The sequence below is a fragment of the Hemitrygon akajei genome, chromosome 8 (genome assembly GCF_048418815.1).
Source record: "Hemitrygon akajei chromosome 8, sHemAka1.3, whole genome shotgun sequence".
NCBI lineage: Eukaryota > Metazoa > Chordata > Chondrichthyes > Myliobatiformes > Dasyatidae > Hemitrygon > Hemitrygon akajei.
In genome coordinates, this window is record NC_133131.1 from 51,598,400 (window position 1) to 51,612,948 (window position 14,549).

The following is a 14,549-nucleotide window of genomic DNA, read 5'->3' on the forward strand; positions in this document are numbered from 1 at the left end:
CCACAACCAGTCCATGGAGGGTTAGAAGCTGCAGCTGAAGTCGTCAGGGACAATGGAGGTCTTCCTGCCTTCTTAGATCCTGCAAGGGGGGCATTCAACTTGCTTGCCTGGCATCCCAACTGTTCTAACTGTGCAAATGTAAAGAAATAAATAGGCTGAAAAAATCTACCTATAACTGTTTGCCGCCTTTACCTCAGGCCTCAAATCCTCACTCTAACACTGTCCATTCCAGCAAAGCCCACTCCGCTTGCTCCTGCCGTATTTTGATTTGACCATGCTAATTGCTCACTGTTCAGACACTGAAACTTCTGCAAAGCACTGGTTTGCACACTCACCGAACTCTGTGAGGCACAATCTCTGATATACCGCTATTCAAACACTGCTAGTGTAAGTGTGGCTTGATAGCATAGTCAGTGATGCCTTCAGTGAGTCTGGGCTGGCAACGAGGCTAATGGTGTGGTAGTTTACTTTCTGAGTTGCATGTTGCATTCTGTTTTTACCAGTGTTGTAACTACATTGGAACAGCTTGGCCAGGTGCAGCTGTTTCGGTATCGCAGGTCATCAGTACCACGGCTGGATTTTTTGTCATCTGCTTGTTTTCCATCTCCCTCTGGTGCTCCCCCCTCCCCCTTTCTTTCTCCCGAGGCCTCCCGTCCCATGATCCTTTCCCTTCTCCAGCTCTGTATCACTGTTGCCAATCACCTTTCCAGCTCTTAGCTTCATCCCACCCCCTCCGGTCTTCTCCTATCATTTCGCATTTCCCCCCCCCCCACTACTTTCAAATCTCTTACTATCTTTCCTTTCAGTTAGTCCTGACGAAGGGTCTCAGCCCGAAACGTCGACATCGCTTCTCCCTATAGACGCTGCCTGGCCTGCTGTGTTCCACCAGCAGTTTGTGTGTGTTGTTTGAATTTCCAGCATCTGCAGATTTCCTCGAGGGTGTTCATCAGAGCTTTAGCCTGCCCTGTCCATGCTGGCCGTTGTCCATGCCAAACCTATTTACCAGCATTTGACCCACAGCCTCAGTCATTCAACTAGTCATCTAGATGCTGCTTAAAGCTTGATGGCATCTGCCTCTTTCACCATGCAGTACGGTCCAGACTGCAACCACCCTCTGAGTGAGAGAATGCTTCCTTTGCCCTTTCCTAAGCCCTCAGACTTCAGCTCACAGCTGTATCTTCTGATCTTCTGCCATGGGGGGAAAGGTTCATGATCCATCCCATCCATGTCCCTTGCTTTGAATTTGTCTGCGCAAGGACAGTGTGGTTTCATACTAATTACATTGACTCCAAGTAGGAAGGCTGTGCTCCAAACTTGGACCTCTGTGGGTCTATTGTGTGCAGTCTGGTCACAAGGTGCTGGACAGAGTATAGAGGAGATTCACTTCTGCATTACCTGGGATGAAGCTGTTCAGTTATGAGGAGAGCCCGGAGAAGGCAGGTTGGCCCTCTCTAGAGCAGAGGACATGATTGAGGGTGATAATGTTGTAGCGTATAGATAGGGTAGACTGCAGAAACATGTTCTCAATATCAGAGAGAGATAAAGCTAGCGGACATGTATTCAGGGTAGGAGTAAGAAAGTTAGAGGGAATATCAGAAGGCCTACACCCAGAGTGCGTCATGAGAGAGTGGTTAAAGCTGGATCACTGAAAGCATTTGTGAAGAGTCCAGGTGAGTTTATGCATGGAGGGCAATGGACCAAATATTGGCAATAGGATTAACATGCAAGGGATCCTACTGTTTACAGTGGACAAGTTGTGCAAAATGGCCTGCTTCCATGTTGTAGGACAGAGAGAGTAAGAAGCTGCTGGAGTAACCCAGTAACCTGCTGTGTCCTTGAGCACGGGGGTTCCCAGCCCTTTTTTATCCCATGGACCAATACCATTAAGCAAAGAGACTAGCTGCAGGCAAGAGTCTAGCAGCTTTTTTTCCTCCCCAGATCCCAGCATCTCTATATGTATTGGTCCTGCGGGTCATGGCCAAGCTCGTGCCTTGGCTCCATCTTCCCGCATTATCCCCATCATCTCTGCATCCCTTAATATGCAGATATCTGTTGAGATGAATGCTGTGACAGAGTTTCCACCTTCCTCCCTCCTGGGCACAGAATTCCAAACCAGTCACCACCCTACTGAGTAAAGGAATTGCTCTTCCTCCTTGTCCAAAGCGACCAGCTCCTCCTGAGGCAGTGACACTTGATCCTTGAGCAAGGGAAGCACCTCCCCCCACATCCAGCCCGTTGTGCCCAGTGAGGATGTTTCAATAGCGTTGCCCCTCATTCTCCTAAACTCTCAGAGAAGTGCAAATCCTACCTTTCCTAGAACCAGCCTGCTGAGCCTTTCTCATGCTCCCTTTATGGCAACCAGCTCCTTTCTTGGGAATGGAGATCACAATTTCACACAGTGTCTGCAAGACCCCTTGTAATTATTTTTGAAGGACTCAACTATCCTCTGGTGTTGCAAAGGATGACAGGATGATGCTTAATTGGTGTGTTATTAGGAAAAGCTTGTGTTCCAAAGACCAGCATGGTTTTAGGATGTAGTCTGAGCATGTCAGGAACATGAGCTGGTCTTCTTTTCAGTGAACTGCAGTTACATGGAAGATGAAGTCAAGTTCTGGCATGTTTCTGCAAGCTCTCCGAGCCTACTTGCACTGAAATCCAATCACCAGCAGCACAAACACAGATGTTAGTTTTGGTCTGGGTATAAGAATGCTGCTGGTGTGTATTACCCATCCCTACTTGCCCTGAGTGGGTGTTGGTGCACTGCAGTGCTGTGTGTGATGGCACTCTTCCAGCTGGGAATTCCAGGAACTCGGAAAGAAGTGAGTGAGCTCCTAGTTCCCTGTCAGGGCTTTCTTTTGGATGGATGCCACTGTGAGCAAACTCTTGTATTTCCAGACCTTGCCACTTGTTTCCATGACAACACTGGTTCGAATGAGAGATGCTCCTGGCCCCTCTGTGGTGCGTCTGACTTTTAGCTGACTGCTAACCTCCCTGGAATGCCAAATTTAGGATTATTTGATGGTGAAAGGAGACTTAGCAGAGAAAATGAACTGACAGAAAAAGCAGAATTAAACTAAAGTGGTGTTTGGTGAGATCAACTAGTTTCAAATGTGTCAGGACCGACTGAATAAACTTTAAAAGGAAGGATGTTTGCAGCTTGCCCTGGGTTTCAGCACTCTGCCAGGGGTGGGGTTGTCACTAATCCAAGTGACAGGCAAGATGTCCAGGGAACACCATTGTAGTGCCTACATTTGAAACGGGCTGGCTATGTTGTGGAAAGGAGTGAGCCTTCAGACTCAATAGGGTGGGTCTTTCAGCCAAGTGTAATTCAGTCATTCCCTCCCTTCAGTCTTGGCTGTTCTGGGGGGGGGGGGGGGGGCGGGGGAGAGAGAGAGAGAGAGAGCGCTTCAGTTATGCTAACATTGCACCATCCAGGATTGCTGTTGAAAGATGCCATAAAAACTTGTTATTCTGGTATGCTGGGGACTAGCAGATTTTACAGACTATCAAATGGTATTTTAATCATCTAACACACTCAGGACTTTAAGATTCTATGAGGTAACATTTCAGAGAACGAAATTATAGTTGAGAGGGAGCGGGGAAGAGTCAGAGGCAGGTGAGATGAAAGGCAGTGTGGGAAGTGGGCCCAAGGACTGTCAGAGGAGCTCAGTAAACATCTGAACCTGAGGATTTTTAAACTTTTGGTTAGCTCTGATTGGAGGTTTCACTTTGTACAAGACACTCTTACATTAGTCTAATATTCTCTTAAATGCCTCCTCCCTCCAATGGCAGACTGGTGTCTTCAATTGCTGCCCTCTTTCAGTGTGAAACGTGCTCCAGTTATCACTCTTTGCATGGCCTTCTGGCAAGCATTGCTGGGTCACTGTTATGAGGGAGGCTTTAATAGAAGAAATCATCGACTGAATAAAGTAACTGGTCCGTAGGGGTTGTTCTGTAGAGGAGATGGAAATTGCAGTGGCCCTGGTCAGAATCTTCAAAATATCTGCCAGCATAGGTGTATTTCCTGAGGACCAGGGGTCTAGAAGGGGTGACAGGGCACAATTCCTAGTGCATAGTGCACTCACAATGACGGGAAGTGGAGAAAGTAGTTAAAAAGAGGACAGGATCCTCTACTATACAAATTGAGCTATAGAATGGAGAATGTTGTCCATACTTCTGGAAAAAAATGTAAAATCTTTAGAGAGGGTACAGAAGGGATAACTTTAATGTGTGGACAGACAGAAGCTGGGTTGTTCTTGGGGCAGAGAAGGTTTGAGGGGATCTGGTTAGGGGCTTTAAAGAGCATAGACAGAGTAGATGGAGAGAAAAGTTCGATTGGTGGAGGACTGAAGAAGTCTGGAACGTAGGATGAAGGTGATCTGTGGAAGAGCCAACAGTGATGTTAGTTTTTAAAGAAACATGAGTTCAAAGTAAATTTTACTAGCAAGATGCATCTCTGTCACCATATACAGCCCTGAGATTCATTTCCCTGCCGACATACTCAGCAAGTCTATAGAATAGCTGGATCAATGAAAGGTCAGCCAGAGTGCAGAAGACAACAAACTGTGCAGAAATGAATATAAATAAATAGCAATAAATAATAACAACATGTGATAATGAAATAGAGTCCTTAAAGTGAGATCATTAGCTGTGGGAACATCTCAATGGATGGGCAAGTGAATGAAGTTTTCACAAACAAGAGAAAATCTGCAGATGCTGGAAATCCAAGCAATACACACAAAACACTGGAGGAAATCAGCAGGCCAGGCAGCATTTATGGAAAAGAGTACAGTTGACATTTTGGGCTGAAACCTTTCAGTCCGAAACATCGACGGTACTCTTTTCCATAGATGCTGCCTGTCCTGTTGAGTTCCTCTAGCATTTTGTGTGTTGAGTGTAGTTATCAGGTTTTTTTTCAAGAGCCTGATGATTGTGTTAAATAACTATTTGATAACTATTGATGACTGTTCTTGAACTTGGCGGTGCAAGTCCTGAGGCTCCTGTACCTTAGACCTGATGCCAGCAGCAAGAAGAGATCATGGCTTGGGTAGCAGCGATCTCTGACGATGGATGCTGCATTCCCACCACACTGTTTCAAGTAGATGTGCTGAGTAATTGGGAGTGCTTTACCCTTGATGTACTGGGCTGAATCCACTACCTTTTGTAGGATTTTCTGTTCAAAGGCATTGATGTTTCCATACCAGCCCATGACGCTGCCAGTCACTACACTCTCCACTACACCGCAACAGTTTCTCACAGTTTTAGATGACATGCCAAGTCTCCTCAGACTCCCAAAGGAAGTAGAGGTGCTGCTGAGCTTTCTTTGTAATTGCATTTGCGCACTGGATCCAAGGCAGATCCTCTGAAATAGTAACACCCAGTTTAGTTGCTGACCCTCTCCACCTCTGATCCTCTGAGGACTGGCTCGTGGACCTCTGGTGTCTCACTCCTGAAGTCTACAATCATTGCCTTGGTCGTGCTGCCAATGAGTGGTTAGGATTAGTGGAGGTAGATTTAATTTCACTATTCAGCTGAATAGTTACCTGCAGTGATTTGTCTATATAAGGCTTAAGCGGGGCTACTCACTCCAATCGTGGTTTTTAGTGAAGAGGTGTATTATATTTACCTCAACTAATGTGCTCCGACTGTTCAGACCCGCACTCTTGCCAATAACTTCTTATTCTCTCCCAAGCCATCGGACTCTTCAGCCGCCTGATAGCCGATCATTTCTGAGTTTTATCATTTGAAGTGTATTTATCTGAAAGATTCCACAGTGAGTCAGTTTACTTGCCTGTGCCAGATAAAACTGATGATGCTTGTCTGTTTTCTAGGGAAGTCCCTGTGGGAACTGGTGTTGGAGCAGTTTGAAGAGCTTCTGGTGCGGATCCTGTTGCTGGCTGCCTGTGTCTCATTTGTAAGTAGTTTCCATAATCGGATGTGTTGTGTTACTGAGATACTGTCGGAGTGCAGCCTATTCCACAGTCTTGCTTTCCTCTTCCTATTTCAAAGACACTTCACGTGAACTCTGGAGTGCTCACTCCACAGGATACATAACCCCATTCCTTGTCAGTTGATTTGACATTTTTTGCTGGAATTTTAAAAAGGTTACTGTGTGTTTTAAATGGTTAACTAAGCAACAGAATTTTAAACTAAACTCAAAGGACAAGATCCTAGAAGGGACCTTGGGGTTATGAGAAAATGTCCTGAGGTTCATGAGAAAGAAGGAACTGTTGTTTGACACATAGAACTGGACTCAAGCTTCATTTCCTGGGCTTTTGTTCTGCCTTTATCTTCTTTCATCTTGCTTTGTTATTTAAAGAACATGACTGAAGTCAGAAGCTGCATTTGTAAAAGCATGTCTATTACCCTGGGAAGATCAGCTTGCAAAATGTACTTCCAACTTCAGAGAAGTCTGTTAAACAGATTTGAGGAATGAGCATGTCCTACAGATGGCTCCACCTTGTTCTACGAAGCCTTGGATCTGTGCTCCTAGAGAGTGTGCTCTATGTCCGCATGTCCTCCCCAGCAGAGTACGTAGAGCAGAGAACAGTACAGCACAGGAACAAGCCCCTTGGCCCACAATATTGTGCTGAATCAATTCAATTAGTATTCAAAAGGCCAACCAAATGCCCCCTCTACCTAACCAATATCCACATCCTTCCATTTTCCTCACATTCATGTGTCTATCTAGAAGTCTGTAATGTACCTGCCTCCACCACCATCCCCAGGCTGTGAATTCCAGGCTCCCATTACTCTCTGTGTATTTTTAAAAAAAACTGGCTCCTCGTATCTCCTTTGAAATATACCTCCTCTCACTTTCAATGCATGTCCTCTGATATTAGACATTTCAACCATGGGGATAAAGATACTGTGTATTCTACCTGTGTGTCTCAAAATCTTATAAACCTCTGTCAGATCTCCCCTCAGCCTCTGCCACTCCAGAACAAACAATCCAGGTTTGTCCAGTCTCTCCTTTTAACACATGCTCTCTAATCCTGGTAAACCTCTCTAAAGCCTCTACATCCTCCCTACAATGGGGCGACCAGAACTTTATGCAATATCCAGATGTGGCCTAAGAAGTTTTATAAACCTACAATATAACTTCCTAACTTCTGAGCTCAATGCCTTGACTAATAAAGGCATTCACGTATTATGCTGTGTTAACCCCCCAATCAACCTGTGTGGGTGACTTAAGTACGCTGGTCTTGCTGGTCAAGCAGAAATAAAAATAATCGAGGCCAGTTTGTGGACTGTAGACCTGAAACCTCCCTTCTGCTTCAATTACCTTTAGATTTCAGTTTCCTCAAGGATTATGGAGCTCGCCTGCTCAAGTGGACCACCAATGCTCTCACCAGCTTCCCACAGGCTCCACGTTTCCAATTGATGAATTAATTCCAAGCAGCTGTTAAAACTGCCACAATAGAGATCACACCAATTTCCATTCTGTTTACCTGACTCAGTTCTATAAGCCACAAGAGCCTTGGGTAGCAAAAACTCAGTTATTTCATTTGAAAATCAAACTTGGGGGTTACACTGAGTAAGAGTTCCAGACAGAACAAATTTTCTCCAAAGTACCTGCAAACCATCTGATTCTAATGTTAAGGCCACAGTCATTGTACTGTGAACTTTTGCCATCTCCCCTATTAAATAATTTAAACCTTGTGAACATCAGAATTGTATCACAGTATGATGTGTGTTTGAGGGAATATCTGGGAGAGCTGCGCTTTGTACAGATTGGCAGCAAAAGACCAGAGAGTAACTACACTATCTTCAAACAACAACAGGGATGCCACACAAAGGCTCTGGAAAGATTCAGCAGTACTTTTAGAGAGAAATAGATTATGTTTTCATCTGGATTGGAAAGAAAGAGGGAGATGTCCAGATAACCTGCTGAGTTCATCCAGCATCTCTGTGCACTGCTCCAGATTCCAGCATCTGGGGTCGGTCTTGTCTCCAGTATGAGTGTGGGCTTGAGGCATCTCACTTCCTATTAGTTCCCAAAGTCAGGACCTTCTGTTCCTTGTCTCATTTTCCCATCTCATTAAAAGCAAGCACTGAAGTCAATAATGTCCTCAATTCTTTGCATCCAAATTAAAAAAAATTGCTGATTAACTTATCAATGAGCGATGTGTGCATTGGTAGATTAATTGGCCACTGTAAATTGCCACCAGTGACTGAAGGGATCTGCCTGGAATATGGGAAAAATCCAGGATTTGGGGAAAATGGTGCACATAGACACAATGGGGCAAGGGCTCTTTTTTGCCCTATGTGAATGAAACAGTAAGCTTTTGGTAATGCAGTCAAATTTTATTTGGTAACGCTCATTTGAAATGGTCTGATCTTTCCAATATTTGATTTGAAGAGAAAATAACAAATTCAGCAGGTTATTCATATTTCTTGGGACTGCAGACATTTGAACAGAGTGAGCCACCTCCCCTTGCATCTGCTTGTATATATTGAAGCCCTTTTGTAACCCCTGGTTACAAGCTGAACCCTGGAGGTTCTGTTGAACTGCTCAACATCTGTGCTTTGTGGCTGGTTCCAGGTCCTGGTGCACCTGAATGCTGCCAACTTGGTCTGGTTGAATTGATGAGATTTGGTTCCTTTGGTGCCCCTTTGTATTATTTAAGCAGTGGAGTGGCCGGACAGTTTGTGTGGATGGTAGTGATGATGGGCTCTTAGGCATTTGTTTTTTTTTCTTGTGCCTGCTTGCAAGCGACCAGGTTTATTGAATTTGGAAGTGTGAATGTCTCTGCGTTGCTGGGTTGTGGTACTACGCCAACACCGTGAACACTATCACTTGACAGCAGGATGCCAGCAAGGAAGGACGTGTAGCCAGGCAGGGCGAGGGGAGAGAAATCTGTCCTATGATGTGATTACTTCTGAAGGACATTGGTGATGGACTGGTCATAATGGAGGGGCTAGTCTTGGTCTATTTGTCAAATCCTAGCTAAATTAATATTGTGTGATGTCTCTGGGCCTGTACTCATTGGAGTTTAGAAGAATGAGGAGGCATCTCATAGAAATCTATTGAATATTGAAAGACCTAGACAGAGTGGATGTGGAGAGGATGTTTCCTATCATGGGCAAGTCTAGGACCAAGGGCTCAGCCTCAGAATAGAGGGACGTCTATTTAGAACAGAAATGAGGAGGAATTTCTTTAGCCAGAGGGTGGTGAATCTGTAGAATTCATTTCCACAGACAGCCAAGTCACTGAGTAAATGTAAAGCAGAGGTTGATGGGTTCTTCGTTAGTCAGGGCATCAAAGGTTATGGGAAGAAGGCTGGAGAACAAGGTTGAGAGGGATAATTAATCAACCATGGTGGAGCAGACTCAATGGGCTAAGCGGCCTAATTCTGCTCCTATGTCTTATCGATTTCTGCGTTCTCCAATCCAGCGGCAGTTGGTGTTTGTTGGCTGTTGTGATATGCAGCCTCTTCCTCTGTTAACTTTGCCTTTCTACTCCTTTATATTAGAATCTTAAATTCTCACTTTTAATGGTCTGGAAATTATGCAAAGAAGATGTTTGAAAACTCTTTTTATCTTCCAATTAAACTGCAAAGTGCAATGATAATTATCTCTTACCAGCTATAGAGGCTCATTGTTCAGCAATATACTAAATGGTACTCACTCTGCCAGTAATGCTTGCAGTTCAAGGTTTGGCTAGGAACTGTTCTGAAGACCTTTGGTTGTCTCATTTATTCTGTGTGCTGTGTTTTTGCCTTGTGATGAAATGCATACTGGAATGTTAGGTAAGCCATTTCATGTAGAAGACTGACAGACACTTGAAATTCACCAACATTCACCAATTGTAAACAGTAGTTTATGTCTTGGGAGCCCACTGAAGGCTGGGGTGCTAGGCTTTCGTGAGCGGTTTCAAGCCCCAGCTTCAGTTCATGTCTTCTCACTGAGATTGCTGGGTATTAAACTCTCTTCACCCAAGAGCATTATTGATTATTGCACTTGATTGCCAGTCCTTTTTTTCTTTTCAGCCTGGAGTGATGATATTGGCAAGGATGATGCCAGAACAGGGAGATTGTAGCCAACAGGAATCACTGAACATTCCTGACATGGAGAATGAGTGATTTGATGCAGGCAGTAGAGCTCCAAAGGGATATGAGAACATGATCACATTGAATGACGGTGCTGGCTTGAAGGGCTGAATGGCCTACTCCTGCACCTATTGTCTATTATGTGGGGAACTGGTGGTTACAAATAGCGAAAAATCAATTGATGAAACCAAGAGAAACTTAAGCCCAAGAATGATAAGAAACTAAACCTTTCGTGAATGGGAAGAGTTGAGATGAATGGCACTTTTAATCAAGAGAAGCTGTTGAAGAAAGCAAACAATGGAAGCTCGTACAGAGTTACCAAGTGGAGCTGTGTGGGACGTTTGAGGAGCAAGTGTTCATTGGCACAGATGTGACACACCTACACTCTCATGTTTCAGGGATTTAGATTTAGCTGTGTCTGTGAGAGTCGCCTGTTAGAGAGAAAAATTATGGACATTCGTTCCAGCAGAGCAGGAGAGCTAGTCAGAAGTATTGTAGTTTCAGAAACTGAAATCCAATATTGAAAATAATAAGTGAAAGAAGTGATCAGCAACATTTTAATTTTTTTTAAGTAGCTGATTTTTGTGATGTGTGATGCACCTCCTGAAAGGTATGGAGGAAGCATAATTACTTGTAAGTTTTGATTGGGATATTGAAAAATATTTTCAGAGCTTTGGTAATATCAGGGATTAATTTCATGGCTCTTTCAAAGAACTGATGCGAGCAAGATGTGGTTAAATGAATGCGAGCAAACATTGTAGTCCCTGGGCTAGGGGTTTTCCTGGCTGGTTCTGGACAGTTTGATAGGTGGTGAAAGATATATTTCTATGTAGGAATTTGGGTCATTGACATTAGCTGGCTTTTACCCTGTGAATGCAATGTACTCGCGTGCTTTGTTTTCCTATACCTCCTCCCAAATAGACATCAATTGTTCCAAGTCAAAGATACTGTTCAGCTCCAAGTCAGAAGCACTAATGTAAACAAATGTCATCAGCGGCTCTGGGTCTTGCTGGTGATTGGTAGGCAGTACATTTACCTAATTGACCATAGGTGAGCTCACCAAGTACAGCAACAGGAGCAAATTGCCTGATAACTGGAGCATTGTGCATATAGCTGCGGGTATGCAAAAATATACCTCTCTGTACAAAGGCTCACTGTTTGCAGATGACATGGAGGTTGGTGGTGTTGCGAATAGTGGTGAAGTTTTTCCTAGGTTATGATAGGCCATTGACAGAGTGTAGAGCTGATAGAGGCAGATGGAGTTCAATCTGGAGAAGTGTGATGTGGTTCACTTCAGAAGGTTGAGCTTGAAGGCACAGCACAGGGTTAATGGCAGCATTATTAGCAGTGTGTAGGAACAGAGGGATCTCGGGGGTCCACGTATATAGATCCCTCAAAGTTGTAGCACAAGTTGATTGGATTTTGGCGAAGGTGCATGGTGTGTTGGCCTTCATTAGTTGTGGCTCTTGAACTCAGTACCCCAAGGTAATGTTGCGGCTCTACAAAACTCTGGTTAGACCATACTTGGAGTATTGTGCTCAGTTCTAGTCACCTCAATATTGGAAGGATGTGTAAGCTTTAGAGGAGGTGCTTTGGAGAACAAGTCTTGTGAGGATTGGTTATGGAAGCTTGGGCTTTTGTCTTTGAAGAGGGGGAGGATGAGATCTGACTTGATAGAAATGTACAAGATAAGAGGCATACAAAGAGTAGACAGCCAGAGACTACTTTTTCCCATGGTGGAAATGCTGATTACGGGGGCTCATAACTTTAAGGTATTTGGAGGGGTGTATAGGGGGAATCTCAGAGGTAGTTCTTGTTGCTGTGTGTGGTAAATGTATGGAATTCACTGCTGGGGATGGTAGCAGACATAGATGAATCAGGCCAAGAAACAAATTATCACCCAAAAATAGAATGTCTTTCACTAAAAAGATCTCTCCTTGCCCCATCTTTTCATCCCATTTCGTTCTTTAGTCCTGATCCCCATCTCTTCTCATTACCCCACATAATGCATTAGCAATGTAAGAGTTGATAGCCGCTGTGCACTCTGAGGGCAGTATTGCAAAGCTTTTACGGAGCTGTGGTCAAAAAGTGTTTCTGCAGTGGCACCTGTAATCAGTGAGGTGCCCCTCCTTGTGTCTCTGCCCACATTGCTTCTTATTACTGCATAAACTCATTGTATGCCAAGCTTCCTCATGACCACATCAATGTTATCGGATCTGACTGCTCCAGATGGCAGTGATTTCCATATCCACACCACACCCTCTCAAAGAATTCCTCAGCTTCTTTGTTTAGTAACCCTTCTGTATTTGTGCTATCTACCTGTGGAGACCACACCAATTCACATTCTTCCCTCCATTGTTTGTAAGAGCTATGACCTTTGTCATAACCTGATTCATGGTTAATGCTTTATCATACTGATAATTAAGTGTAATCACTGCTGAGATTAATTTTGTCCTCCTGTTCCCCAGCCTATTTGCCACCCTACCTTTCCCTAAACCTGAGAGATCTCCTGAGGTGGATCAGAAACTATGGCAAATATCTGGCAGCTTGGACAACACCCATCAAGAAAGGAAAAACAACCCGTCTTTCAATTGCAATGATCCTCCATTGGAGTGTTTCTGGTGCTCTTTTGGATTTCCTGCAGTGGCTTGGTTGTTGTCCAGCCTGCCATTCCTGTCCTGGAATCAGAAATTGGGAGTCCTCGTGTATTGAGAGGCAGAAGGATGATTTGGGGGGGGGGGGTGGGTATGATGGACAGAGTGGCCATCTTGGCCACAGATGGAATTTAGGGTGGGTGCAATGACATCAGCTTGGGATTCAAGAGTACAGTTCAACTGGGAGATGAGTGGCTGCAGGATGGTATGGGTGTCCATGTACACACATAATTAAATGTTAAATGGGATTCTCTCACCTATTCACAGGGCTGAGGAATGAAGGGAGGCTTTGGTTTAGCTCAGTGTTGGTTTGAGCATGCCTCGAGCAGTTTGAATTCTGGTGCCATGCATCACAAAGCTGCCCTGACCCTGAAGGCTCTGTGGGCCAGGTTGTGAGGACAGAAGCACAGTTAGAAGGTGATTGGTGCACGGTGACTGTTCCCTTGCGGAGTGGAGTTTGAGAGGCGAAAGTGATGCATTGTCCCTTCAGTCAGGGCTAATGTGATGAACAACTACTAATGATGAAGGTCATGTTTGAAATGAACTTGGCACTTTCTAAACAGCAGAATTATCAGCCCAGATCTGATTCGTCCCTTTCACTTCAGCGCCAGATCCTGTACGGATGCATTTCACACTGTGAGCTCTCAGTTCTTTTTCAGAGACTGAGCGTCAGAGCGTGCTTTACATGTCAGAGACGTTGTCAGAATCAGAATCAGGTCTATTATCACTACGTGTCGTGAAATTTGTGTGTGGCAAGCAGCAGTACGGTGCACATCTGACACTACTATAAATTGCAATAAGAATATAGAAAGAAAATAGTGCATAAAGAGAGCAAAATTGTGAGGTAGTGGTCATAAAACTCAGAAAGCAAATGGTAGAGCTGATACTCTGTTGCTAAAGTTTTGAGTGTGTGTGTTGAGACTCCTGAACCATCTCGCTGATGGTAGAAATGAGAAGAGGGCGTGGCTGGATGGTTAGGGCCTTCATGATGGATGCTGCCTTAGGGCATCACCTTTTGAAGAGATTATCGATGCTGGGGAGGCTAGTGCCCGTGATGAAGCTGGCGGAGTTTGCAATTCTGCCCCCATACCAGACAGTGATGTAACCAGTCAGAATGCTCTCCATGGTGCATCTGTAGAAATTTCCAAGAGTCGGTAGTGACATAACAAGCCTCCTTAAACTATCAGTCTTACTGATGGGATTAAGACAAAGGCTTCTCCACTTGGGTGAATTTAAAGTTCTATGGCACTTTTCAAAGAGATGGGATGGCTTTGCATAGAGACATAGCTCAGTGAGCCCACTAAACCAGTGCCAGCCAATAACCACCCATTCACTCCAATCTGGCACTCATCCCATTGGCTGCTTCAGACCCTACCGCTCACCACACACTATGTTGAAGCCAGTGAGCACACCAGCCAACGTGTGTGTGGTGGGCAGACAGTGAAAATGTGAACTCTTCCCACTGGCAGCACCGGAGGCGAGGATTCTTGGCACTTTGAGACTAACCGCTGTGCCGTTTGGCCACAGTTCGTGCCCCCAACAACATCGCTGAAAACGTGCGTGTGTGTGACCAATTTAATTTATTTTTTATTTAGAGATACAGCACGGTAACATACTTACCAGCGCCGCACAATGACCCTACTAACCTGTATGCCTTTGGAATGTGGGAGGAAATTGCAGCAGCTGGAGGAACCCCTCACAGTCACAGGATCCAAACCCCTTACTGACAGTGGCGAGAAATGAGCCCAGTTTGCTGATTAGCTGATGTGTTGCACTAATTACTACCCTACTGTGAATCTTGCCACGTCTCCCCACTTCATAACACACCTGCACTCCTAAAGTG

At 44.6% G+C, this 14,549-nt stretch overlaps 1 protein-coding gene across 1 annotated transcript in view; it reads left to right on the forward strand.

Moving 5' to 3' along the window:
- Positions 1 to 14,549, forward strand: part of atp2a3 (ATPase sarcoplasmic/endoplasmic reticulum Ca2+ transporting 3) — a 200,482-nt gene that overhangs the window by 45,234 nt on the left and 140,699 nt on the right. The window contains exon 3 of the mRNA XM_073053837.1: positions 5,832 to 5,914. Within this exon, the coding sequence (XP_072909938.1) occupies positions 5,832 to 5,914 (83 nt within the window). The remainder of the gene's footprint in view (positions 1 to 5,831; positions 5,915 to 14,549) is intronic.